Source organism: Aedes aegypti, chromosome 3, assembly GCF_002204515.2.
Source record: "Aedes aegypti strain LVP_AGWG chromosome 3, AaegL5.0 Primary Assembly, whole genome shotgun sequence".
Classification (NCBI taxonomy): Eukaryota; Metazoa; Arthropoda; class Insecta; order Diptera; family Culicidae; genus Aedes; species Aedes aegypti.
In genome coordinates, this window is record NC_035109.1 from 21,159,652 (window position 1) to 21,186,196 (window position 26,545).

At 37.8% G+C, this 26,545-nt stretch overlaps 1 protein-coding gene across 3 annotated transcripts in view; it reads right to left on the bottom strand.

The window, feature by feature from the left end:
- Window positions 1–26,545, bottom strand: part of LOC5566753 — a 148,261-nt gene that overhangs the window by 6,538 nt on the left and 115,178 nt on the right. For all 3 annotated transcript variants that reach the window (XM_021851279.1, XM_021851278.1, XM_021851280.1), the window contains exons 3-5: window positions 4,066–4,221; window positions 3,423–4,005; window positions 3,216–3,331 (exon numbers count right to left, since the gene is read on the bottom strand). In XM_021851279.1, the coding sequence (XP_021706971.1) occupies window positions 3,216–3,331; window positions 3,423–4,005; window positions 4,066–4,140 (774 nt within the window). In that variant the 5' untranslated portion in view covers window positions 4,141–4,221. The remainder of the gene's footprint in view (window positions 1–3,215; window positions 3,332–3,422; window positions 4,006–4,065; window positions 4,222–26,545) is intronic.

Here is a 26,545-nt window from a genome sequence, read left to right on the forward strand (position 1 = left end):
TTTTGGATGACATTACAACTGAAGGTACGAATAGACTGCCAAAACCCAGGAAACATTTTGGTTGGTACAACTTTTGTTATACATCATTCTATATGAATCAATTCAATCGTACAGAATGCACGAAAAGGCTATATACCTACCAAAGTGGAGGCTATATGCGTACTTGGCACGACTTTTTCAGACTTTCTCCGATCAGAAATACGATGCCACAAAATGTGGATAAAAATTAAAAAAAGTCTCCAGCAAGCCTCGAGCGTGCGATTCTGGATTAGAAAGCGGACACCTTACCACTGTACCACCAAGGGTTTCATAACAGAATGGTGATTATTTGCCAATATTAATGCATGTTTCATGTTCAGCGACACTTGATATGTTGTTCTTTGAGGCCCATCGTCAGCAGATACCAAGTTTGGGAGGCAATTTTTGCTAAGTTATTGCGATTTCATATGATGCTTTCTGGATTGATATATGATCTGTCAGTTTATACAACATAACGCGATTTTGTGATGCTCTTTATATGACATGTTTTGCTGTCAACACAGATTGTCGTTCATGAATCGTATTGGGGATTTATATACAACATGTGGTAACATTGATAATGCCTTATTTGGCATGTTGTGCGATTCTGATTTTTGACGTACGAATATGTGATTTTGGGATGCACATTCTAATACGATACGTGGTTCACTGGGAATAAACAACAAAGTCATATTGGATAACATAGTAGCAACAGCAGTTGCAATATTTGGCTGTTATTCTTTAACTATTTTGCATGTGAAATTTTTAAAATGTCATTTTTTGTTCTGCGTCTACATCATCATTTACTATTACTACGTTCATATAACATGAAGAAGAATTTAATTTTTGGTTTCTCGACAGCTGAAAACGCTATTGTAAAATATCTAAATATCCACTCTGGGTAAGATCGACACTTTCATTTAAGGTAAAATCGACCCCTTTCTTTGCTTCATAATCTATCTCCAAGTAATCTTTCTTGTCGGGAGACTTCCTCTGTAGTTTATGTGAGTCTTTATTTTTGAATTTCAGTGATGTGGCGAACTAATATTTCTATGTTTCACATTTAAACTTATTTGATAAAGCTTGAAGAAATTTTTCTCATTTGAAATTGAAAAATTCATAGAATTTAAACATAAATAATCTTATTGTTTATTTAATAAATTATTTTATTGTTCATTAAATAAAATAATAATATTGTTTATTTACAAACCATGAGGTTCGACAGTTTTTAATAACTAAAAATAATAACACTTTTCTGACTTGTTAAAATAAAACAGTATTTATTTTTAAAACCAATCATTCGCCACAACTTCATCTTCGTAAACATTCCATTAACACAAATTAATCATATCCATGCGTATTCACCCCAACTTTATAGTCTTGGCATGGGACATTTGAAATTTTCACATCTTCAATTTACGAAATATGTGTATAATCCTTTAGAGGGAACCCTTCCTCTCGAAAAAAGTCGAAAGACATGTTTAAAGCATTCTTTTCAATAATAATGGCAACTTCACAACGAATAAATTCAACTCAAAGTGCATATGTCGGTTTTTCCCCAACAGGGTGTCGATTTTACCCGCACTCTCAATTGGCTCACCTAAAAATAATGCAAAATTAATTTGATTTAAATCACTATATAACCTAAATATATCATCCAGCGATCACAAGGATTGATAGATTTATAACCAATGTGTGATTCTACAACAATTTTAGGTTCGTTTAACAAGCGAAAGTGCACAAATTTTTTTCAATATGCTTATGATGTCGGTATTACCCCGAATTCCCCTACTTAGTAAATTAATTAATTTCTAGCAACCACAAGTTTAGCTTTTTCTTTCCACAACGGAGAAACATGTAACTGCTTTAACCTTTACAGAGTCGTTCGGTCTAATTTTTAATAAGACTCTATGAACGTATAATAAGCCTTAGTTCCATTATCTATGAAAAATATTAAAATATGAAAGAACAGCCTATGATAAAAAGAAGGAAAAATCTGTTATAATAATTTAAGCTAGTCTAATGCAAATAATTGTTATTTCAGTAAAACTATAAAGAACTGCCGATCATTTAAAGAAGGTAAAATTTCCAATTAAAATATAAGCTAAATTATTGCCAAAAGTAATGGAACCAGTACAGGTGGAAAGAATAGCCTACATATAAAAGAATGAAAAATTTCTTATGAAATTATCAAAAACATTGCAAACCCTAGCACACCGTTACCCAGAGATGAACCAGCCATGAGCTCAGAGTCTTGATGTGCGTTCACAACTTCGTCTTGAATGAACGGATAGTTTTATCTCTTCAAGCACTTATTCTGTTTTTGCACGATTTTTTTTTACACGGCCGTGCAAAAAAAGTTTCCATACACTTTTTTCCGCCAAAACCTTATTTTTGCATGAAACGTTGAGAAATGGTGTTACTTTTTTTGCACGGTTTTTGAAATTTTGAACTGAAAACTTTTTTTTGCACGGTACGCATCTCCCGTGCAAAAACAGAATCGGGTGTAGTGACAAACATGACGTCCCGCCACATCATTAAGAGCAAGAAGTTAACTAGCAGGTCAGTTATTGGGCCACACTTATGAATCCTACACATCAACGTTGAAAAAATTTGATTTTGTTTTGTTGTTGATTCGGCCAAACTGCATTCGTCCAAACTGCATTCGGCCAAATGGCACACCCAAGTTCAACAGGTCGTAGTACACTTTTCACGGCATTCTAGATTTTACTCTATAATCTTATGATAATGAAACCGTGAGAGCAAAAAAACTCTGCAAAAAGGATGGGGATGACAAAATTGGGTAAGTTCTGTATTCCCATTTCGGGAGGACTGGATAGCTGTAGGGGTTAACGCGCAGCAAGACCAAGCTGAGAGTCGAGGGTTCAAATCCCACCAGTCGAGAATCTTTTTGGGTCGGAAATTTTCTCGGCTCCCCAGCTTAGCTTAGCTCCGACTGACTACACATATCAATGGTTGATATTCCGTGGTTGATGATTCATACTACATATTAGATTTCTGGTCACAGTGGAACCATATTTAACGTTTCTATCACTGTTGCAGACCTAGTTCTACTCATTCGGGAAAATGACGCATTCGGGTAAGTGTTACATTCGAGTATTTGTCGTTTGGGTAAATGTCTTTCGGGTGATTTTCGAGTATGATATATTTGTTATGGAATTGAGGGTTGCACTCACGTGTGAAGACGATAAATCATGATTTAGATGGAAAGCACTGGACGGCGCCCAGTCCTTGTCCCAGTCGCTACCGTACGCGGAAGCAGCATTTTGGTAACTCAACAGGTTACCCAGCGCTAGAAAGCAGAGAATGGAAAAGCGTGATGGTGAGAAGCGCCTTTCGATAGGCAACAAGCAACACTGATTGAACATGCTGACAAGACTTACCTGCGTGGTAAGCGACGTAGTTCTGCGGCACCACAGACAATGATGGCTTTGGTGGTGCTGGTTGAAGATGACGGTGATGGCTTATGGAAGCAGGGCTGTATGCGGAGGCAATCGCCGCCGTCGGATAAAGTGAAGCAGGTTTGCGCAACAGCTTGCTCTTGATATTGCTATAATCGAAATTGAACACCGAGTAGTTCGGTACTCGGAGTTCTTTGAACACTGGCACTGCGGCGGGTTTGCCGTAAGCGTAGCCACTTGATGGGACCTTGTAATGAGAGTCCTTCTCCCATGGCATAGGAATTGCGTAGGTGCTATCGACCGTTTCCAAGCCGTTGTGGCTGTAGGCTCCTTCGGGTGATGTGTAACGACCATCTGGGGTTTGAGCCACTAGGAAGGTCGGTCGCGATGATCGATGAGGATGAGGATACACCTGATATCGTCTCTGTTCTAGGAGCACTCCATCCGGAACTGCTATACCGTCCTTTTGCAAACGATTCAACGCCAGGCGATCAGTGTGGAAAGCCGAGTCTGGAATTTTGCCACCGGCATGTGGGAGGACCTGTTCACGGAAAAGCTGCCTTTTCTAAAATAATGATGGGATGGTTAAAAGTGTGAGCCTTGTGCTGTCGAACTTGAAACTTACCCGAATAACATGTGTCATCGCGTAATGCTTGCCTAGCATGATGGATATCAGTATGATGTACAGGTAGTGCTTCATTTTGTCAGTGATGTGTGGTTTACGTCATAGAAGTTAAGCGAGATTGAAGGATCCTCTTTCAACCAGTCGATGTTGAATGTTCTGAAAGAAAAACGAAAAAATTCACCTTTAGATCTACGAGAGATTGAAAAATGATGGAAATAACTACACTGAAAGCTTAATTTAATGGGTCAAGAAATATAAATAGAATTTTACTTACGAAGAATTCCATGTCAAATCAGTACCAATAATCCACAAAGTTTCTGAGTTCAAGAAATCGTATCTTGGATCACCACGATAGATATAGAAACCGTCAAGATCTTTATTTGGTTTAGCACAAGTTTAAATGTTCGGAACTTACAAAACATGCATAAGTAGGTATATGCTCATGAATTGCCGCGCAGCCTTAATTTGTATGATAATAGAATTAACGTTATAGAAGTGACGTAAATTGAGATTTCAGTGTATATAACATCCTGGCCTGCAAATCTAATCCAATTAGGCACCTTCAAACATCAAACTCAATCATCACGAGACACTTGAAACCTCGATAAGCCCTGGATGATTCCATCCCATGATGCAAGTCTACTTTCTCCGAGCATCAGCCGGGAAAATTGTCTGCCAATAAAACCAGGTCCATTTCAATCCAAGCCTTCCGGGAGTGGTTCTGCACCATATGGCAAGTACCCGACTAGTTATTTTCAAACCCAGCAATGTAACCACCCACCGGAGAGAGCAAGCAAAGCAAAAAACAAAGCCGTTAAATGATCCGTATCAAGTGGATCCAGCAGACAAAGTGGAGCTGAGCCTGTCTGGAGTCGAGACTGATGATAGTTCCCCATGATGGTTCTGGGGAAAAATGGACGGCAGATAGTAAATATCCAGGAGAGGCTTTGGGAAAATAGTCGTGTGGCCGATAAGAGAAAGAGGCGGCCGATGCAGTGCACATAGGAGTCTTTCAAGAAAAAGTTGGATAAAATAATATTGATCCATTTCTCACGAATTTAGATTGGAAATCCAAAGACTTATCATTGTGCTTCAAAACTCAGATATGATCAGTTTCAAACAGGGTGCAATGATCGGGCTCCATATAAAGGGGTGGCTAAAACTACCAAAAACTGTATTGAGATTTTTATGTTTTTTAATTATTCTAAAATATACTTCATGTATTATATTATTATATACCTTGATTGAAATTTAATAACAATTTAAATTTCTTTGGCTCTTATGACTTCAAAGTGGATGGAGTAATATTTTTAAAAAATGTTATTTTAAAATAATAGAATATCTTAGACATGTAATATTTTCCCAAAGTTCTGAAAGCTTATGGTTCAACAGTTTTATCGAGCATTTAGATGGAAAAACATATTTGGTTGAAGTTTAAGTACTGAATTAAATTTGAATTGAATTACTTTTTTCAAGGGATTTTTTTCCGTAGGCAGTTTCATCCCCAGTCAGGTAAGTTTTAGTACTATTCGACATTACACATTAGTAATTTTGATGATTTTGAACATGAAAAACAACTCCTGTCGCGTCATGTCGCCGCCATTTTGAATATTTCACATCTAAAAGCATCCTGATATCTTAAAAAAAACGTTTAATTTTTTGCAGAAATTTGCTAATTTACAAGTTAGAGCGAATTGAACATTTAAATATTTTACATTTATTATGACGATATTTTTCATACAAAATTTATTTAAAACATATATTTTTGCTTCACATTTCTCCATAATATTGCAAACGGAAAGTTGTTGATCTAATTAAAAATTACAACTTTGCTATAGGTAGCATGTTCTCACAGTTTTTGCAGAAAAAGTTGTCAAATGTATGGCATTTCGAATGCTGATAAGAGAAAATTTGTATCGAACCAATTTCATGAGTTATGTGCACCTAAAGATCTCGTTGTTTTTCACTTAAATTTGCCTATAACTGCAGAATGAAATGAATAACGGTTTTTTTTCTGCTAAATTATGAACCCAAAAGACCCTACGTGCATCATGTGCACCAGCAGTGCACCATTGACGATAGTGATGCATACCCTCCTGGAGTGATTCTGAGCAACTGCCAAGCTACAACAGTAAAACCAAGCAGAAGAGTGAGTCCATCGAATGGGAACTGAGAACAGGCCAACAGATACATGAGCCACAACCCATCAGTTGGCGATGCGAAGCAACACGTCAGTGATGCCAGGAGTAGATTGAAAGAAAAATGAAAAAAAAATCAGAATTCTTGGACATGCAAGCCAAGATTATGTCTTGGGATAACACAGACTAGTACTAAGCCTAATTTTTGAGCTACTCCAATACTTCCAGATGGGATCGTATATGCTTTTTTTTCTTATCAGCTATGTGTTTCTTTAATTTTGGAAACTAAATATTGCTTTCTAAACACTGAACATTTGAATATAATAAGAAAATAAGCCAATTTGACTCTGTATTCTTAAATATCTAAATGTGTACAAATACTGTGAATGACGTTTCCGATAAGTAAGGTTTCAAACTTTCACTTAAAACACAATTTCAAAAATCATAGTAGTTTCAACAGTTCTAGCTGCATCACATGATACACAATGATGAAGTAAATGACTTCAAAGACATCTGTTTCAGTTCTAAATTACATACTAGGACAAGTTTTCTGGTCTTTTCAAGAACAGAAAGAAAAGTGGCACCACTGTCGTCTCACCTGCATGGAAGAAAAATAATTCGTACGTGAGCAGAAAAAGAGATCATGCTTCCAGAGTTTTGTTGTTCCAGAGCCCAGTTCTAGGAGTGATGTGGTTTTCAATCCGTCACACTGGTGGTTACGCTCGGTTTCAAATTTAAGAGCTTAATAGTTTCCCCCATCCAATAATGTTGGGAGGACGAAGACACTCACGGTGCCCTTCTAGACCGTTATTATGAAACAAAAATGGTCATCACAATTAGATGCAGGGCTCGAATCCTATGGTCGTCGTGTAAATCTTGCCCAATTGAAAAAAAATCCCTGGGAGGAATCCTAAGAAATCTTGATTTGAAGTTTTTAACTAAGAAATTGAAAAAAAAAAACTATAATCAAATTACTCATTAGCATCAAAAACCTACGAAGGCACAAAAAAAGTTGTCCTAACTGTTGAGCATTTTTTTTAGGTTATCGGACAGGTTTGGGCCGGAGAAAATTTCCTTTCGATTTCACTAGAAGACTTTTGTTCTACGATGCATAGTTCAGGAGATATGAATTTAAAAAAAAATAAATTTAAAAACGTCAAAATTTATCTACAGTAAATTTGGCCACTACAATTTTTTGAATTTCACTTTTGGTCATATATCCACGAGCTCTACTTTACTAAATTCTACTTCCTGTGAAAATTTCATACAAATCGGAGAACCTCCGGCCCAAATTGGTCCGATAATAAAAAAAATCCCCTGTTTTCAACTAGTATTTTTCCATTTGTTACCGGTTATAATCAGACGTTTTTACAACTCATAACTTATTTCACCTTTGTACTGACTTATAATGTATGTGACGCAATAATGATATCAGGAATCGAGCCTTGTACTTAGTTTTGATGGACAATTATTTTTTCATAAAAACAGTTTAGCGAGGCACCGTAATTCTTCCTTCCCGAACCCCCCCAAGGTATTAAAGTGACCTCTTTGGGGACGAAAGGCACTGTGTGCTAGACACTGAAGCGTGTCAAAGGAGTGGTTGATGGATTTAATGGATGGGACATTCGCGATGCAGGACACGGGCTTAGGTGACGATAAAATGGGTTCATAATCCGATTTGCGGTCGGATGAATGGGATACGGCTGACGGTGACGTCCATTGTGGTCAACCCGTTGGTTGGGGCAAGATAATGAGCCTCGGGACCGGATAATAAAGGTCTAAGCGCTTCTGCACTAACCAAGTCTTGGTCGGTTGTTACAGTTTACCGTAGACTTTACGAAACATGAATTTCATTTTGTTGGCAAACATCACGCCAAACGTCTTGCTCAAGCTTGATGAACGTTATCTGCTGACAGAACGAGGATGAGAAAGGTGGCAATCGGTATGGCACGGAGTAACAACGGTGCGTTGTTTTTGGCGCGAATTTGCATATCAAAGGAATAAAGACGATCTCGGGCAACAGTGAAGATGATGATGCGCGTTCGTTGATGATCTCTGTAGCTTTGTTGCCGTGGGCTTAGACGTAGCCGGGGTTTAAATGCAAAGGGGGCAAACCATCTCTGAGGTATTATTCATCAAACTCTCAATAAATGCCTAGTTTTGGACGCCCTATGCATATTTTTTGTGCTTCTAAACTTTTAGCACAGACAAACATACGTAACTGCTTGAACTAAATTGAATAAAATTCATCACCCACATGTGAACTAGCGACATCTTTTGATCGAGTTGCACGGAAGAGAGGTTTTGGCAACACGGAGAAAAAAAAATGAGCCCAATCGAAAATCTAGCAATACTGGTCGCTCAATCTGTCATATTTAGGGGGACTGGGGGTAGTTTGCCCTCGTTAAGGAGAACAGCGATTTTAGATGTGAAAAACATTATTTTATGCTCTTTTTTAATTATGGTCGGATAGACAAACATGTTTTCTACCAAATAGTAGAAAAAGCTATCCATTTTAACTTTTCTGGGGTTTATAAATTAATTTAAAAAAAAATGCTTGCTTAACTGCATATGTATTGTTTTGCGGGGTAAAACGCCCCGCTTGAGTTCGGCGTTAGCCATGCTGTAAACGAACGCACACAATCATGCTTGTATATGAGTTGCATACATCTGGGCGTTTGTTCAGATGTTATTGTTCAATAATAGTATACATGCTGATGCGAGAAATGCACACTTGTAAGGTCGTTTTCACCGGTGCTCCATTTTTTTGGTCTAATTGTATAACAGTTCTAAAAAAATAGATCACAAAATATAGAACAAATTTCATCCGCTCCCACCGCAGTTTGATGTAAATCCAGTTTCAAATAAATTTGTCTTTAATTCAACATCAGTTCTCATGTCTGATGGTGAAGCAAATCTCAACTACCAAACATGGACATCTTGCATATACTATATTAATTCTAGAATTAATTTGGCGATAGGAATGCTTTGTTTATCTACCATATCAACAATATCTGGGAAGAGTAAATATAAACCATATCAGAGTAAAAACGCATTTCTCCAAGATTTTGTCAAGGAATTTCTCAATAGGCAATAGTTCACATTTTTTTTTTTCAAAAACTTGTTCAGAGAATGCAGTAATTCCTTCAAAAATTTCACCAAGAAATGTGTCAGATATTTTCAAAAATTCTACCAATGACAGCTCCAGAGAGTTCTTTAACAGTTCTTTAACAGATTCCTCGGAAGATTTTTATGAAAATTCTCATAGGGACTCCTCCAGGATTTCACCAAGGATTCCTCCTGCTGTTGTTCATTTTTTCCCCAGAAACTCCTTCAAGTATCGTTTTTCCGTTTATACGGTCACATAATCATTTTAATATAAATCTTAATCGTTTTTCAAACTATATTTATTGTTTTTCAAAACTAATCCTTTCTCAAAACCAAACTCCCAGTATTTCCTTGTAGAAGTGCAGAGGACTCCTTGGCTTCCATCAAGCAAGTAACAACATTTCCCTTCCATCCTCAAATTGACCTTGGTAGCATCTGTTGGTTCCCTGTGTAAGTACAGCTCTTTTTGCAATAACGGAGAAACAACTGTGGGCGGTCATGCTCATGCTCGTGCTCATGCTCATAGAATTACTTAAAAAATTCCTCAATGAAATATTTCAGATATTTTCGAAAAGGGTACACCTGAGACATTTCCAGGAATTCTCCCGAGAAATTCCAAAGGGACTACCCAGGGTTCCAGCATTTTTTTTTTTTTCAGGGATTCCTCCACAGAATTCCATTAGCTCCTTCAGGAATTTGTTAAAGAATTGCTCTAGGGAAATTTCACCGCTAAATAATAAAGAGATTTTTTCGAAAACTCCTGCAGGAATCCCAGTAATTCCTCCATAGATTTCACCTTGACATTTTCCAGAAATTTCTTCTGGGATTTCCTCCAGAGACTCTTTCAGGGGTTCCTCCGAGAACTCTCAGTAATATCTCACCCCAGGAATTTCTCCATTACCTGCTTAATGTATTTCTCTAAGATCATTTCGGCAAGAAATAAGAAATGTTTTCGAGAATTTGTGTATGGATTCCAGTATTGTTTCAAGAATTTCTCAAAGATTTCACCAAGAAAGAAGTTCAGATAGTTTCCAGAAGTTCCTCCAGGAATAACTTCGGAGACTTCTCCGAGAATTAACCCTGGAATTTCTCCCAGAGTTTCATCAGTAATTCCGCCAGACATTTCCTCAGTAAACACTCCACAATTTCTCCAGAAAATTACTTCAATGATTCCTCCAGAGAATGTTCTCCTTCAGAGTTTCTCTATGTACTTTTTCAGGAATTCTTCTAAGGCTTCCTTCAAAAATTTTTCCAAGGATTTAACCATTTTATTTTTTAGGAATTCAACTTAAATCTCTCCATATAACTCTGCTGAAAGTTGTATGAACCGTGGTCTTTTGCCAAACACACCAGTGACAACTTCATTAATCCCAGCAATAACCTCAGGAACTACAACAGAAATTTATCTAGCAATTTCATCATGGATTCTTCCAGAAATTACAACTGGAGTGATTTCAGAAACTCCATCAACAACACCTCCATAATTTCTGCAAGTAATTCCTTAGGAGTTCTGCTAGTAATTTCCCCAGGAATTCCGCCATTTATTCCTCCAGGCATTTAGCTAAAAATTCCTCGAAAAAATTCGCCAGTAATTCCTATCACAGATTTCTCCAGGAATCCCATAAGGTATTCTTTCAGGAAGTCACTCAAGGATTCCTACAGCAATTCACATAAGGATTTCACTATCTATTGTATCAGAGATTCCTCCAGAAGTTCCATCAGATATTCCTGAAGAAATCCCACCAGGTATTCCGCTAAAAATTTCACCAGGGATTCCTCAAGTTATTTTCCAGAAAATTCCATTTATTAACCCCCTCCAGGATATCCTCTATGGTGTTTTAATATCTGTATTCCCTGTTAACATTTATTCTTCAAGATCTACAGGCAATATTCGATGGATTCTATCAGAATTAATTTCAAACATTGCTCTATAAATTTCTCCAGAAATTGTAGATTCTTTCAGAAAATGTTCCATATGTCCTCCAGGAAATTCATCAGGATTCCTTTAAAAGGTTCTTAAACTACGTACTACATACCCGAGCAGATGCATGTTTTATTTTGTATCTTTTTATCATATCACAGTCTCGGCTAGAGCCCAATTTCCTACCAGACGTTACACTTAAAATATTCTGCCAGGAAATCTTGAAGCTATAACTACTGAAATTCTTCAGAAATTTCTGAGATTCCTTTAAAAGTACCTTCAAAGTTTTTTTCAAGAACTATCTATGAAATTCCCACATTAATTCCTGTAGGCAATTCTTCGGGAATTTCCCAAGTTGTTCTTCAAGAAATTTTTTTCAGGAATTCCGGAGGTAAATACTGCATAAGGAGCGATCAGTGCAAGAATGCATGGCTGTTTTCTTGTATAACTCCTACAGGAATCCTTAGATGAACGAGAATCTTTGAAGATCCTTTGGCAGAAAGAAAGCATGGAAGAATCTGTAAAAAAATCACTTATAATTTATTGGAAAAATTAATAAACAACACTGGAAGAAATTCCCACGAAAAATACATGGAGACATTACACTTAAGAGAAATTCTTCAAACTGTTACCTACTTCTATGATCATTTAGAAGTTTCTTCTTAAATTTCTCTTGAGATCCCTCGAAAAATAAATAATCCAAATATTCATGCTAGAGGTAAACATACATACTATCCGTTTCCAATCAATTAACGGGGTAACATTGTTCGAAATGCATTTCATCGTAAAAAAATTGCAATCATTGTTTCGAATTAAATAAATTTACTCAAAAACAAAACTCATTTTTGGCAAAAACCTTCGTTCTTAGAAGCTCATGGCACAATTGAAGATTCATACCTCACATGAATGCTGCAAATAATCAACGAAAATCATGTTTTACTAAAAATAATATCACTGAAAACGATTCCGTTGTCAATTTTTTTATAAGTATATTCATTTTAGCAAAATCAATGCATTACTACAAAGAATACCCAATTTTCAAAATTTTATTTTAATTTGAAAATAAGGCCGGAACAAATTAAAAATTTTACTTTTGTCACCTCGTCCCTTAAATTAAGAAAAATCCAGAAGGGAGAAATAAATAAAATGACTTATTTTCAGTGTTGTTTTATATGACTTTTAGTGTTTTGGCTAGTTTTAATAGAGTTGACCATTGTAAAATCAATATGAGCACATGTTGTATAAATGTAAAGCTCAAGATAACGACGTACAGATCTAACTCAATGAAAATAATGAAAAAAGCAGTAATTTTGTTATAAACGTGGATTGCTAGCATTAAGAATTAACAAAAAATGTTAGAATTTTCATTTTATCTTTTATTGTCCGCCCCTCGATACATTCTGATGGAAAGTGACAAAAGACTAATATAAGATTGAGATGAAATTTCTGCAAGAATTCATGGAGAATCTAGGCCAAAAATTCAAAAGGCTACAGAGTTTCGTGGATTTCCGCTTAAAATCCTCAAAAACTCATTCAGCCACTTTTGCAGGGATTTGATCAGGAACTCCTCCATTAATTTTTCGAGGGAAGCCTATTAAATTTCCTCCAGGGATTTTCCGCAGTAGTTACTGTAGGAGACTTTCCCAAGATTCCAACAGAAATTCTGACAGGATAACTCAAAATGATTCATTAAAATTCTACAAGAGTTTCTCCAGGATTTCATTTTTTTCTGTTATTCTTGAAGCCAATACCACAGAAGTTCCTTCGAAAACCCTTCCAAATAATCGCTCCGGAAATTATTCTAGGAAATCCTCCCCCCGGAATTTTTCATTGATTTCTTGAACAATCGCTCTGGAGAACTATGTGGAATCCTACAGTCATTTCAACAGTGTGTTCAACAACGATGCAGGAGGAACTATTGGGGCAAATCTCGGTTAGTTTATGATTTCGCCCTAAAAACCATTGGTAACCAAGTCTGTAGTTTCTTGTTATTAGGCAAACGAATGGATACATGTTAATTAACAATGCTACGATGAAGAGAAAATACTCCTCTATCTCCCAGTGGTGATAATAATATTTATCTTGGTCCAATGATTTGTTAAAACACAACGAGATACTTGGTCCGCTATCAATAACTTGTAGGGCGAGATAATAAGTTATTCGATAAATGTACTTTGGCAGCAAAGTTAACGCTTTTTAACAAAACCGCAGATACAACGCAGCATACGTTCCCGCCCACAACATCGATTCTGAAATCAAAACCAGAATCACATCTTCAACAAAAACGTCGCCAAACAGAGCAAATTTCAATTTGCTTTTGTAGGGTTCACAAAATTTGGAACGGGCAACAAGCCCAACATTTGGAACGGCAGAATGAAACGGAACCGTATGACAGTTTCATTTATTTGAACCAGAACTGTTCGAAAATTAAATTTAGAACGCCCCGGTGGAGATGCAAAATTTCGGTTTGGTCTATTTAGCTGTCAATATTTAGAATAGACCACGACCGCTGAAACCGACCTAAGGTTCCAATTTTTGCGTAACTTCAACGTGCCATTACGTTTGGTAGAATTTGAATTCAAACGGCTGTTTTGGTGTTATGAAATAGGAGTGGGCGTTTTGCCCTCAGAGTTGATTAAAGTTTAGGTCTTTCAATAAGCTTTTTGAGGGCAAATTTAACATATGTTTTGCACGTAATACAAACTATGACGGTGCACAAGTTGGCTCTCGGCAATAGTTTCAGAAATTTGGTTGTTTATCGACCTAAAAAATGACATTGAAAATCGCACAAACTTACTTACTTACGCACAAAATTGCAACGAAAACAGCGAAAAACGTTTTTATACGATTTTGTAGATTTGGTTGAGAAAACCACATAAAAACATATTAGGAGAAGCATTTCTATCCATTTTCTATGATCTAAGGTGAAAAAAAGCATTCTAAAACACATCGTTCGGCCAAATTGATGGTGGCGCGTTTTGCCCCCTATGGGCATATTACCCCCAGTTCCCCTACTGTGTTTTGTTTTGATTCTGTTTTTGCTGGTCGAGCTAGTAGAGTAAAACAGAAAACGTCGAAGTCATAGTACGGATCATATTATCTTTTTTTGACTCCCAGTCGGTTTTAGTAGAGGAAATGCTCAAAACTTTGCTTGTATGCTGTAAATGCCAGCATAAGTAGATATCGATTTTACGTTCAACATATTGTTATCGGTGAATATTTTGGAAAAATTTGAAATTTTTTGAAAAACTCATGCCTTGAACACTTTGGCAGAAAGGCATTTCACACTTCCGACCCATGTTGCTTGTTTCTACTTGCTCGATTGAAGGTCATGTGCTTTTAGATTGCTCGTAACGCAAGTAGTGCACCTTTACGATGTGAAATCTGCCGAACCAAACCCTAGGCATCGTTCCTTGATCACTTTATCCCGGGGCAATGTCGTTCAATGTAACTGCATTTGGAATTATAAGATTCGGTGATATGGATTTCAGAATAATGGCATTCGGGTACATTGTCCCAGTTGGGACGTGACGTCAGAAAGATGAAGATCTATACCGGGTACCCCCGTTGGTTGGACCACATTTAATCTGACACTTTTTAATTTGCACATCGTTCAGATTAAAAATGGTTCAAACGTCATTTACCTCGTGGAACGGAGTAAAGTGAAAAGGAACGCTGTGGAACGGAACGCAGAATCAAAACAAAACAGCGAAAAAGGTAACCAGAAACACGTTTCTAGGGTGACTAGATGTTCAAATTAAAAATGAACCCGGATGGTTTGCATGAGGTACCGTTCAAATTAACGGGGGTGTACGGTATAGGAATAGGCCTATACACAAGACGTTTCGAATCAGCTGATCGGGAAGCTGTTTGACAGCTCTTCTATGGAGATGACAGTCCCGTGTTAGCACCGGTTCTCCACAGATGAAAACAAATGCATGTCACATGAAAAGGCCTATAGGAGATTCTGGTGTTTATTTTGTGGGATCCTGGAGAAATCCATGCATTAGAACTCTAGTAAAAATGAATCATTTGTCAAAATTTGAAAATCAGTTTTCTTCTTACAGGTCAACAAATCACGAAAAAACAATAACATCCATTTATTGTAATTGACAAAATGAAGAAACGGACGTTCTATATTTTTTAGATTTGATGTTCGGAAGAAAACTGCCTTTTACGTTTTTGCAAATACCGTTTTGATTCATATTAAGGACAGTTAAGGCTTTAGTGAAATACAATGAATTAAAACACATATGAATTAAATCGTTCTACATGAATCTTCATTAGGCCTTGCAAACATTTAAATTTGGAATGGAGGGTGAAGATTTGAACTACACATCTTGAATTCACTTGGATACAATTACAGTTTTGCTTCATATTCCGGAAACTTTGATTCCAATTTCGGACTGCTATTGAAAAACACAATAAGAATAGGTAAATTATTAAATAAAAGCATTCAGCCATTAGAAAGACGTCAAAACAAGTTGAGCATTGTATATTTCCATGGATTGCTATAAATTGTTTATTAAAAACATTTTTCAAATTGGGTACTTTTGAACGGCAAATTATGAAACATTTCGAGTGAAATTTTTCCGGAGCATCTGGAATTTGAAGCTGTCCGTTATTCGAATCAAAACGGTACACGATTCTTAATAGAGCCTTACTGCCGCGAATCGCAAGTCATTCCCATCTGCATTTTCGTCAAAATTGAGTTGTTATCAGTTTTCAACATATTTTTCTGTGGCCTTTTAGTTGCACTAACGAGACAACATTTTGTTCTTTTAAATAGGAAAAAAAAACACCAAGCCGAATTGTCCCATCTGGAAAAGAAATCGCATATCAGTCCCACTACAGATTTCCGCAACGTGTAACACTTATATGAATCATGGTTTGGCCATCTTTATATTTTACTAAGAAAGGTATAAAGTGAAAAGCAAATTGTGAAAGTTTCATTCACATTCAAACATACATAAGTCATCTGGAATTTTTTGAATATTTGTATGGAAAACGAGTTTGTAAACTTCTCAGTTCATTTTCAAGTAGACATTGAGAACAGATAGGACTGACTTGCGATACACGATAGCGAGTGTTGAAAAAATATACAAATCTCAAATGAATTATCAAATGATTACGGTATCTATAATCTGGGGTAAAATTGATCAGATTTTTTTTTAAACTATCAATTATTTCATTTTAAAATGCAAGTGTTGTAAGTTATATATTTTTAAAACAAGTACTGGCACCTATGACTCATGCTCATACTGTATTTGTTGTGCTGTGCCTGCATCATTTCACATTATATTATTGCCTACGAAGAACCATTCGCGTTTCCCACACTCCACTTGATAACATTTCGAAACCCACTTGAGTTGACAAACCTTTCGAACCCAAATCATTCCACACCTCGCCAACATGTGGCGTGGGAAGTTAAAACCAAAACATAAAGTAACAAACTGTAATAGAACACCCGGCAATGCATCGCCACGCATTGCAAGGCATTGCACTTAACTGACCTACATCTGGTTCTCGCTAACGATCGTCACTCACCCGTAGCTCACTGGCACAGCGCAACTCTATCCATCTCTCTTTGATATATTCTGTCTCTATCGATATGCATAATCAATACATGTAACTTAGCTCGTAAGATTTGACAAAATAAAGAAACATTCAACAACGAACCTCCAACGTATTTACATGGCGACGCGTGCAGGTGCTAAGTCTTCAAAGACTTAGAACAGTTTACAAGAGCAAGTACAAGTGCGAACGTTCAAATACAGCAAATATTTTGAACAATCAAATAGTGAAATCAAGTGAAAATTAAAAGGACTATGGGCAAGCACCAGTCCAAAGAGAATAATGAAAACGGCGACATTCAATTAACGGTGATACAAGACCAGCAGCAACAACACAGCGCCGACCACGAGGAACAGACCCTGTTGCTGTGGCTAATCCTGGTCACAGAGCTTATCCATTTAGCAATAAAGCTGTATAAAATGTACAAAAAGCGTGAAAAAAGTATTGCAGTGAAAGCAGCCCGCTCGGTAGCAGCGATTGTTTAAAGCCTGGAGAAACCACTCGGCAAAGTCACCTTGAAGCCGCACATCATTATCATCTTTAAAACTAATCACAAATGCCCGGAGCGCACCAGCTCGGCGAGGCCAACCGGTAGCTGAAGGACAACAGCATCTACAAAAATACAAATCACAAATGCCCGGAGCGCACCAGCTCGGCGAGGCCAACCAGTAGCTGCAGGACAACAACATCTCCAAAAAATACAAATCACAAATGCCCGGAGCACACCAGCTCGGCGAAGCCACCCTGTAGCCGAAATTCATCTGCATTTTTAAAAAATCATATCACAAAAGCCCGGGGCAACAGCTCGGCGAGGCCACCCTGTAGCCGATATTCATCAGCATCTTTAAAAATCATATCACAAAAGCCCGGGGCAACAGCTCGGCGAGGCCACCCTGTAGCCGATATTCATCAGCATCTTTAAAATCATATCACAAAAACCTGGGGCAACAGCTCGGCGAGGCCAACCCAGCTGCGTATCAAACCGATGCAGGGCACGACGACGACGCAGCTGAGTAACGAGAACGACACCGGTAAAGAGTGAGTACTGCAAGTCAGAGCGAAATTAACCGATAATTGGGTCGATTTTTTTTTTTTTTGTATCGTGTAGTGATCCGTGAAACTAGAATTAGAAAAACATTTGTAGCTCTCCGCAATAATGTGTTTGTATCATTCATAAAACACAATACAAGAAATGCATGAAAAATATGATAGACTAAAAACCATTTATAATGAATTGAAAGCCAAAGTAAGCGTCAGGTCTTCTAAAAGAATCCTTTTAAAACAGAAAAATCTCGCCGATTCCCTAATTAATAAATTAACGGGCGCTGCTCAAATTGAGAACTCAAAGGAAAATAGTATTTTGTTAGAAAAAGCGAAGAAAGTGCATTTGGCAATTCTTTCGCTAGTAGAGATAAAATCAAAATCACAAGTTACTTCCTTCAAGGGTGCAGCAACAGCACTAATATTTGCAATAAAAGTAAAAAATAAAGCAAAGATGTCAGCGATAGAATTAATTAGGACGATCCCGTTGCTAATTCCAACATACCAAGGTGATGGTGAAAAGTTGACGAGCACAGTAGCCGCTCTGAAAGCGTGCAAGTCACTTATAGATAATACAAACCAAGCGATTGCCCTTCAGGTAATCCTTTCTCGCTTGGAAGGAAAGGCTAGGGCCGCAGTGGGAGATGCTCCCCAAAATATAGACGAAATTATAGCAAAACTTGAAGAGAAGTGCAAAATAAAAATAGCACCAGAAACAGTTGTTGCTAAATTGAACGCAACAAAACAGGTCGGAGAAATTGGCAAATTTACAGAAACAATAGAAAAATTGACTTTAGACCTGGAACGCGCTTACATAAGCGAAAACGTTCCAGTTGACACAGCTACAAGAATGTCTGTAAAAGCAGGCGTAAAAGCTCTTGCAGCTGGAGTTAAAAATTCAGAAACCAGACTTCTTCTAAAAGCTGGTCAATTCTCCACCCTTACTGCCGCGGTGGAAAAAGTAACCGAGAACGAAACAACGGAAAAACCTACAAATAGTGTCTTACATTTCCGACAGAATTCCCGGAATAACCCACATAACGATGGTCGCTCTACGAATAACTACCACAGAGGCCGTGGAAACGGAAACCGTCCCGCTAATTACGGACGAAATGGTAGATATCAATCGAACGACTCATCGAACTATCGACGAAATAATAATGGTAATGGTTACCATAGGCAAAACAACCAAAACTACGGCCGTAATCAACGTGGCAGATTCCATAATCAAGCTCCACGTGTTTTCTATGCCCAATCGGGAAACCAACCAGCTCCTCAACCGGGCCAAGTTGGGAGCCAAGGAGCATACCAAGGCCAACCCATTACCCAGCAACAGCAGACTCAACCACAGGGCCAGATTATACATCACATAACTCGTCAATGAAAAATGGAAAATGCTTGCAAATTAATACAACTTGCAGCAATTTTATTTATCTAAAGTTAAATTTTTCAGAAACAGAATCAACTCTGTTAGTAGATTCCGGTGCCGAAGTTTCTATTTTTAAAGTTAATTCGCTAAAACAATCCTGTTTGATAAATTCTTCAGAAAAATGTCAGATAACCGGCATAAATAACCTCTCTACAGAAACTATCGGAACCGCTTCAATAGATATTTCGTTTCCAAATGGTATATCACTACAACATAAATTTCAATTGGTCGATCAAAACTTTCCTATACCGACAGACGGAATTCTCGGCAGAGATTTCTTTACAAAATATCATTGTTCCATAAATTACGACACCTGGTTTTTAACAGTCATTACCAACGGAGAAACGCAAGAAATTCCAATTGAAGATAACTTGAACGGAGATTTTATCCTACCACCAAGATGCGAAATTTATAAACACGTTTACACTGAAGAAATCAATGACAACTATGTTCTACTATCGAAGGAACTCAAACCTGGAGTTTATTGTGCTAACGCAATAGTAAGCTCCCAAAGTCATGTTGTGAAATTAATCAACACGAATGATGAAACCATACGCATTGATAGAAATTTCGAAAGAACTTATATACCGCTTAAACATTACCACATTCTCAGTTATGACAAATCCCATGTTAAAGAACGAAACCAAAAACTTTTTGATGAGCTGAAACTAAAAAATACACCAGAAAATTTTAAACAAAAACTTCTAAATCTTTGCGGAAGATTTAATGACATATTTGCTCTTGAAGGAGATACACTGTCGAGTAATAATTTTTATAAACAAAACATAAATTTGTCTGATAACGTACCGGTATATATTAAAAATTATCGGTCACCAGAAATTCATCGACAAGAAATTGATACACAAGTCGATAAACTTTTAAATGATAATATAATACAAGCTTCAGTATCGCCATACAACTCCCCCATACTTCTTGTACCAAAAAAGTCCACAACAGACACCAAGAAATGGCGTTTGGTCGTAGATTTTCGGCAACTAAATAAAAAGATAGTAGCCGATAAATTCCCTTTACCTAGAATAGACGACATTCTCGATCAACTAGGTAGAGCCAAATACTTCAGCACTTTAGACTTGATGTCCGGTTTTCATCAAGTTGAACTCGATGATAATTCTAAACGGTATACAGCCTTCTCCACGACTTCTGGTCATTTTGAATTCAACCGTCTACCATTCGGTTTGAACATTTCACCAAATAGTTTTCAGAGAATGATGACCATTGCTCTGAGCGGATTGCCTCCTGAGAGTGCATTCCTTTACATAGACGACATCATAGTAGTCGGATGCTCAGTTGACCATCATTTAGCTAACCTTGAACAAGTTTTCGAAAAATTGCGGAAATTTAATCTGAAATTGAACCCTTCCAAATGTAATTTTTTCTGCGCTGATGTTACCTATTTAGGACATCACATTTCTGAACAAGGTATCCAACCCGATAAAAGTAAATACTCTTCTATTCTGAACTATCCCGAGCCAAAAACCGCAGACGAAGTAAAAAGATTTGTCGCGTTCTGTAATTACTACAGGCGTTTTATTCCTTACTTCGCGGATATAGCCGCTCCATTAAATGCTTTATCGCGTAAAAATGCAAAATTTGTCTGGGACGAACACTGTAAACAAGCTTTCATTTCACTCAAAAATAAACTTTTATCCCCTCAAATATTGAAGTTCCCCGATTTTAACAAAACATTTATTCTCAGCACAGACGCATCCAAACTAGCATGCGGTGCTGTATTGTCACAAAATCATGGTGATATTGACCTACCAGTGGCATACGCCAGCCGATCATTAACGAAAGGCGAGAGCAACAAGTCCACCATAGAACAAGAACTAACAGCAATCCACTGGGCTATTTTATATTTTAGACCATATCTTTATGGTAGAAAATTCGTGGTCAGAACTGACCACCGCCCGCTAGTATACTTGTTCTCCATGACAAATCCCTCATCGAAACTTACTCGAATGAGAGTAGATTTAGAGGAGTTCGTTTTCGACGTTGAATACGTGAAAGGAAAGGAAAACGTTGGGCCCGACGCACTATCTCGTATCAGCATAGATTCGGAACAACTCAAAAATCTTCAAATACTAAGAGTTCAAACAAGATCCATGACTCGAACACCTCAACAAAGTCCAAGAATTCAGACTGCTAATAAGACTGATCACCTTATGGCATATGATTCTATAAATAATATTGATGCATTTAATATGCTCAAACTGAAATTTTCAAGTGAAAATAACCACCTATATGCGACAATTTATTCAAAAAATGTGAAAGGGGTTATTGCGCAAGCTCAATTTCCCTATGCATTGAAAAAACTTAATCTAACAAGGTACCTTAAAACAATCAACGACATGGCCAAAGACGTTGAAATCGATAAGCTAGCAATTGCTCGAAATGACGAAATTTTCAAGATGTTGACACCTGAAAGTTTTAAAGTCATGTGTAACGAAACACTGACTAACGTTCAGTTAATTCTTTACACCCCAGCACAAATATTAAAAGAGGAGCATGAAATCATGAAAATCATCGAAGAAAACCACGTGACACCCTTAGGAGGACATGTAGGTATAAACAAACTTCTTCAAAAATTGAGACGTAGTTATTACTGGACTAATATGAAATCCGATATAACAAAATACGTTAAATCCTGTCTTTTCTGTAAGCAGAACAAGCACACGATTAAAACAAAAGAACACTTTACACATACATCGACACCAGAAAGAACATTCCAAACAATCTCAATGGACACAATAGGACCATTTACGAGATCCAACAAAGGTAATCGCTATGCATTGACTATCCAATGCGAATTATCTAAATACGTCATAGTTACCCCTTTAGTCGATAAGCAGGCGAACACGCTAGCTAAAGCGTTCGTCGAAAATTTAATTCTAAAATATGGATGCCCGTCTGTTATCAAAACAGACATGGGTACTGAATATAGGAATGAGTTATTTCATAATATCTGCAACTTGCTTCAAATTAAACAAAATTTCTCCACTGCATACCATCCAGAAACAATAGGAAGTTTAGAACGTAACCACCGATGTCTTAACGAATACTTGAGACAATTTATTAACGAGCAACATGATGATTGGGATTCATGGTTGCCCTATTATACATTTTACTACAATACTACACCACACACCGAACACAAATTTTCACCATTCGAATTAGTATATGGGAGACAGTTCCAGTTTGCAAGTAATTTAACCGAAAATATAGACCCAGTATATAACACAGATTCATATTTTACTGAGATGAAATACCGAATTCAAACAGCATGTACAAAAGCAAAAATCCTATTGGATAAATCTAAAACTTCAAGAAATGTAACCCAAGCACAAAAATCAAACCCATTAGAAACAAAAATTGGAGACACAGTTTGGTTGAAAATAGAAAATAGAAGGAAACTTGATCCCGTGTATTCAGGACCATTTAAAATAATAAACATAGATCACCCGAATGTAACAATCGAACATTTTATATCAAAAGAACAACAAGAAGTGCATAAAAATAGGATTATTAAGTAGAAGTAAAAGTGAAAAAAAAAATAAATATATATATATATCGTCGAAATTGTATAATCTATTTCATTATTAACGAATAGTTAACTACGTTAACCATTCTTTTCATAAGGGGGTAGGTGTGCTGTGCCTGCATCATTTCACATTATATTATTGCCTACGAAGAACCATTCGCGTTTCCCACACTCCACTTGATAACATTTCGAAACCCACTTGAGTTGACAAACCTTTCGAACCCAAATCATTCCACACCTCGCCAACATGTGGCGTGGGAAGTTAAAACCAAAACATAAAGTAACAAACTGTAATAGAACACCCGGCAATGCATCGCCACGCATTGCAAGGCATTGCACTTAACTGACCTACATCTGGTTCTCGCTAACGATCGTCACTCACCCGTAGCTCACTGGCACAGCGCAACTCTATCCATCTCTCTTTGATATATTCTGTCTCTATCGATATGCATAATCAATACATGTAACTTAGCTCGTAAGATTTGACAAAATAAAGAAACATTCAACAACGAACCTCCAACGTATTTACATTGTTATTTGGAAGTTTTAACATGTTTGAGAACTGTTTCATGTGACTTTTTGATTTCGGAGATGAGGGGTAACATTGGTATCCCATGTTAACAACATTCGGTAATCTTGAAAATGCTGTTACTTACTTAAATCTTGACCAGCCAATGATGGAGGCCAAACTATGTTTTGAATTATTTAAAAATTAAATATACGTTAAATTGCGGAATACGCCTATTTGTTTGGTTGTTTTGCTGGCTCTACGTTTTTCAAGACAATGTTACGACAATTAACTCGGTTCATGGGTGCCAACCTCCAGATTCTCGATCGCCCCACACATCAAAGATCCTGCTCCACTTGGTCAAACCACCTAGCACGTTGCGCTCCCTTTCGTCTTGCACAGGCCGGATTAGAGGTTACCACCATTTTTGCGGGATTGTTGTCCGGCATTCTCACAACGTGTACCGCCCATCGTACCCTTCCAGCTTTGGCGATTTTCTGGATACTGGGTTCACCGTAGAGTTGCGCAAGCTCGTGGTTCATTCTTCTCCTCTCCTCCATACGCCGTTCTCACATACTCCGCCGAAGATCGTCCTTAGCACACGTCGTTCAAAAACTCCTAGCGCTTGCAGGTCCTCTTCGAGCATTGTCCACGTCTCATGCCCGTGCTACCGGTGTTAGGCGGCGTCCACAAATTACGTAACGCTCGAGGGTAGGCTCGAGCGTTACGACTCATACAAAATTTTGAAAATTTCCATACAAAAAGCGTTACGGAGGGGAGGGGGGGAGGGTGTCGAAAATTTCCAATTTTAGCGTTACGTAATAAATGGATGCCGCCTTATCAGCGTCTTGTAAATGGTACACTTAGTACGGAAGTGAAGTTTATCAGACCGCAAGGTCTTGTGGAGTCTGTAGTAAGCACGACTTCCGGCAATGATACGTCTTCGAATTTCTCTGCTGCAGTTGTTATCCAACGTTATCAATGATCCGAGGTAGACAAATTCGTCCACCACCTCGAAGGTATCCCCGTCGATTATCACGCGTCTGCCAATGTGAGCTCTATCGCGCTCGATTCCTCCAGCCAGCAGATATTTCGTCTTCGATGTATTTACCTTCAATCCAACCCGATCTGCTTCACGTTTCAGCCTGGTATACTGTTCAGAATCCACCTGGAACGTTCTTCTGACAATGTCCACCTCGTCAGCAAAGCAGATGGACTGGCTGGATTTATTGAAGATCGTGTTCCGCATGTTGAAGCCCGCCCGTTTCATAACACCTTCTAGCGCAATATTGAACAGGAGGCAGGAAAGACCATCGCCTTGTCGAAGTCCTTTGCGCGTTTCAAACGGGTCCGATAATGCACCCGATATCTTCACACAGCACTGTACACTATCCATCGTTGCTTTGATTAGTCAAGTCAGTTTCCCGGGAAAACCATCCTCGTCCATAATCTTCCATAGCTCTTTGCGGTCGATGGTATATGCCGCTTTGAAATCGATGAATAGGTGGTGCATAGGGAATTGATATTCACGACACTTTTGGAGGATCTGCTACAACATAAAGATTTGGTCTGTCGTCGATCGCCCGACCACAAAATCTGCTTGCCAGTGGCGATAGACGGCGGAAGATGATCTGGGAAAGCACTTTATAGGCTGCGTTAAGAAAGGTGATCGCTCGATAGTTCTCACATTCTAACTTGTCACCCTTTTTGTATATCGGGTATATTATTCCCTCCTTCCACTCCTCCGGTAGCTGTTCTGTATCCCAGATCCTGACTATCAATCAGTGCAGACAAGTGGCCAACCTGTCCGGGCCCATTTTAATAAGTTCCGCTCCAATATCATCCTTTCCAGCTACTTTGTTGTTCTTTAGCTGTTTGATAGCATCCTTAACTTCACCTATTGTGGGAGTTGGCACGTCTCCCTCATCCGCCGCACTGATGAAGCCATTCCTCCTGCTGTTTTGATCTTCCTCCTCTGCGCCGTTTAGGTGTTCATCGTAGTGCTGCTTCCACCTTTCAATCACCTCACGTTCGTCCGTCAAGATACCTCCATCCTTATCACGGCACATTTCGGCTCGCGGCACAAAGCCTTTGCGGGATGCATTGAGTTTCTTGTAGAACTTACGTGTTTCTTGAGAACAATACAGCTGCTCCATCTCTTCGCATGGGGTGATGGGTTTGCTGTCTTCGCTTCTGTTTGTATCGTTCGACGTTTTGACGGGCGCCTTGCTGCAGCAGGCGGAATACACCTAAAAGTAGGCAAAGGAAGTACTGCATTCTTTGTAGCAATTCCTTAATTATGCCAAATTGAAAATGCTTATCGTTTTTTATATCATTTTAAGTAAAACCCGTATTTTTCTTGCTGATATTATTTGCAAAACTCACGTAAGACATGAATATTTGGCAGTGTCATCCATAACCCTGCAAATTATTGTTTGGAAAAGTTGAACGATTTACGCATGAACAAGACTCAAAAATCTTAGTTTTTATAAGCTCATGAGTATTGAAAAGAGAAGCACCATTCTTGCATAGAAAATATTCCATCGGTAAATGTAGATCCACGGTATTAAAATACTAATAGATATGCCTAAAAAGGAAATTCTAATAAAATTTCTCGATTGTTTTTTGAGTATTCTTCATAACTCGTAATTTCGTATCTCGAAATCTTGTATATTACCTTTCAATCACTTCTTTCATGAAAAGATCAAAGAATTTTTTGCAGAAACGGGTCTATTTGTTCACGGTTTTATACAAGAGCCGTTTCAAAATACATTTATGGTGGATTTGACGTTTCTTCTTCCAAGTTACCAAACACGGTACTTATTATTGACAGTTCAGCTGAATATTTCACCGAAGTCAAACTTGTTTACCGATTTATCGTTAAATATCTTCACCGATATCGTTAATTTGAATCAATTTACCGAAATTCAGTGATTTTTTCTCAGATTTCAGTTATCAAGGCGGAATGTACCGCAACGTCTGTGATTTTTTTGATCACCGATCTGTTTCGGCAATTTCAATTACCATTGAAACAATTGATGGAGCAACCAATTTAATTCAAATTATGAGATCGATTTTTTCTTATCCTAAGGCTCATATCTAAGAAGTGTCCCGTTGATATTTACAACTTTTTTGTTTAAGGGCCAGTTTACTATATATCGCTTTGGAGCGTTTAGTTCTTGGCCCTTGGTTCTTTTTGTTA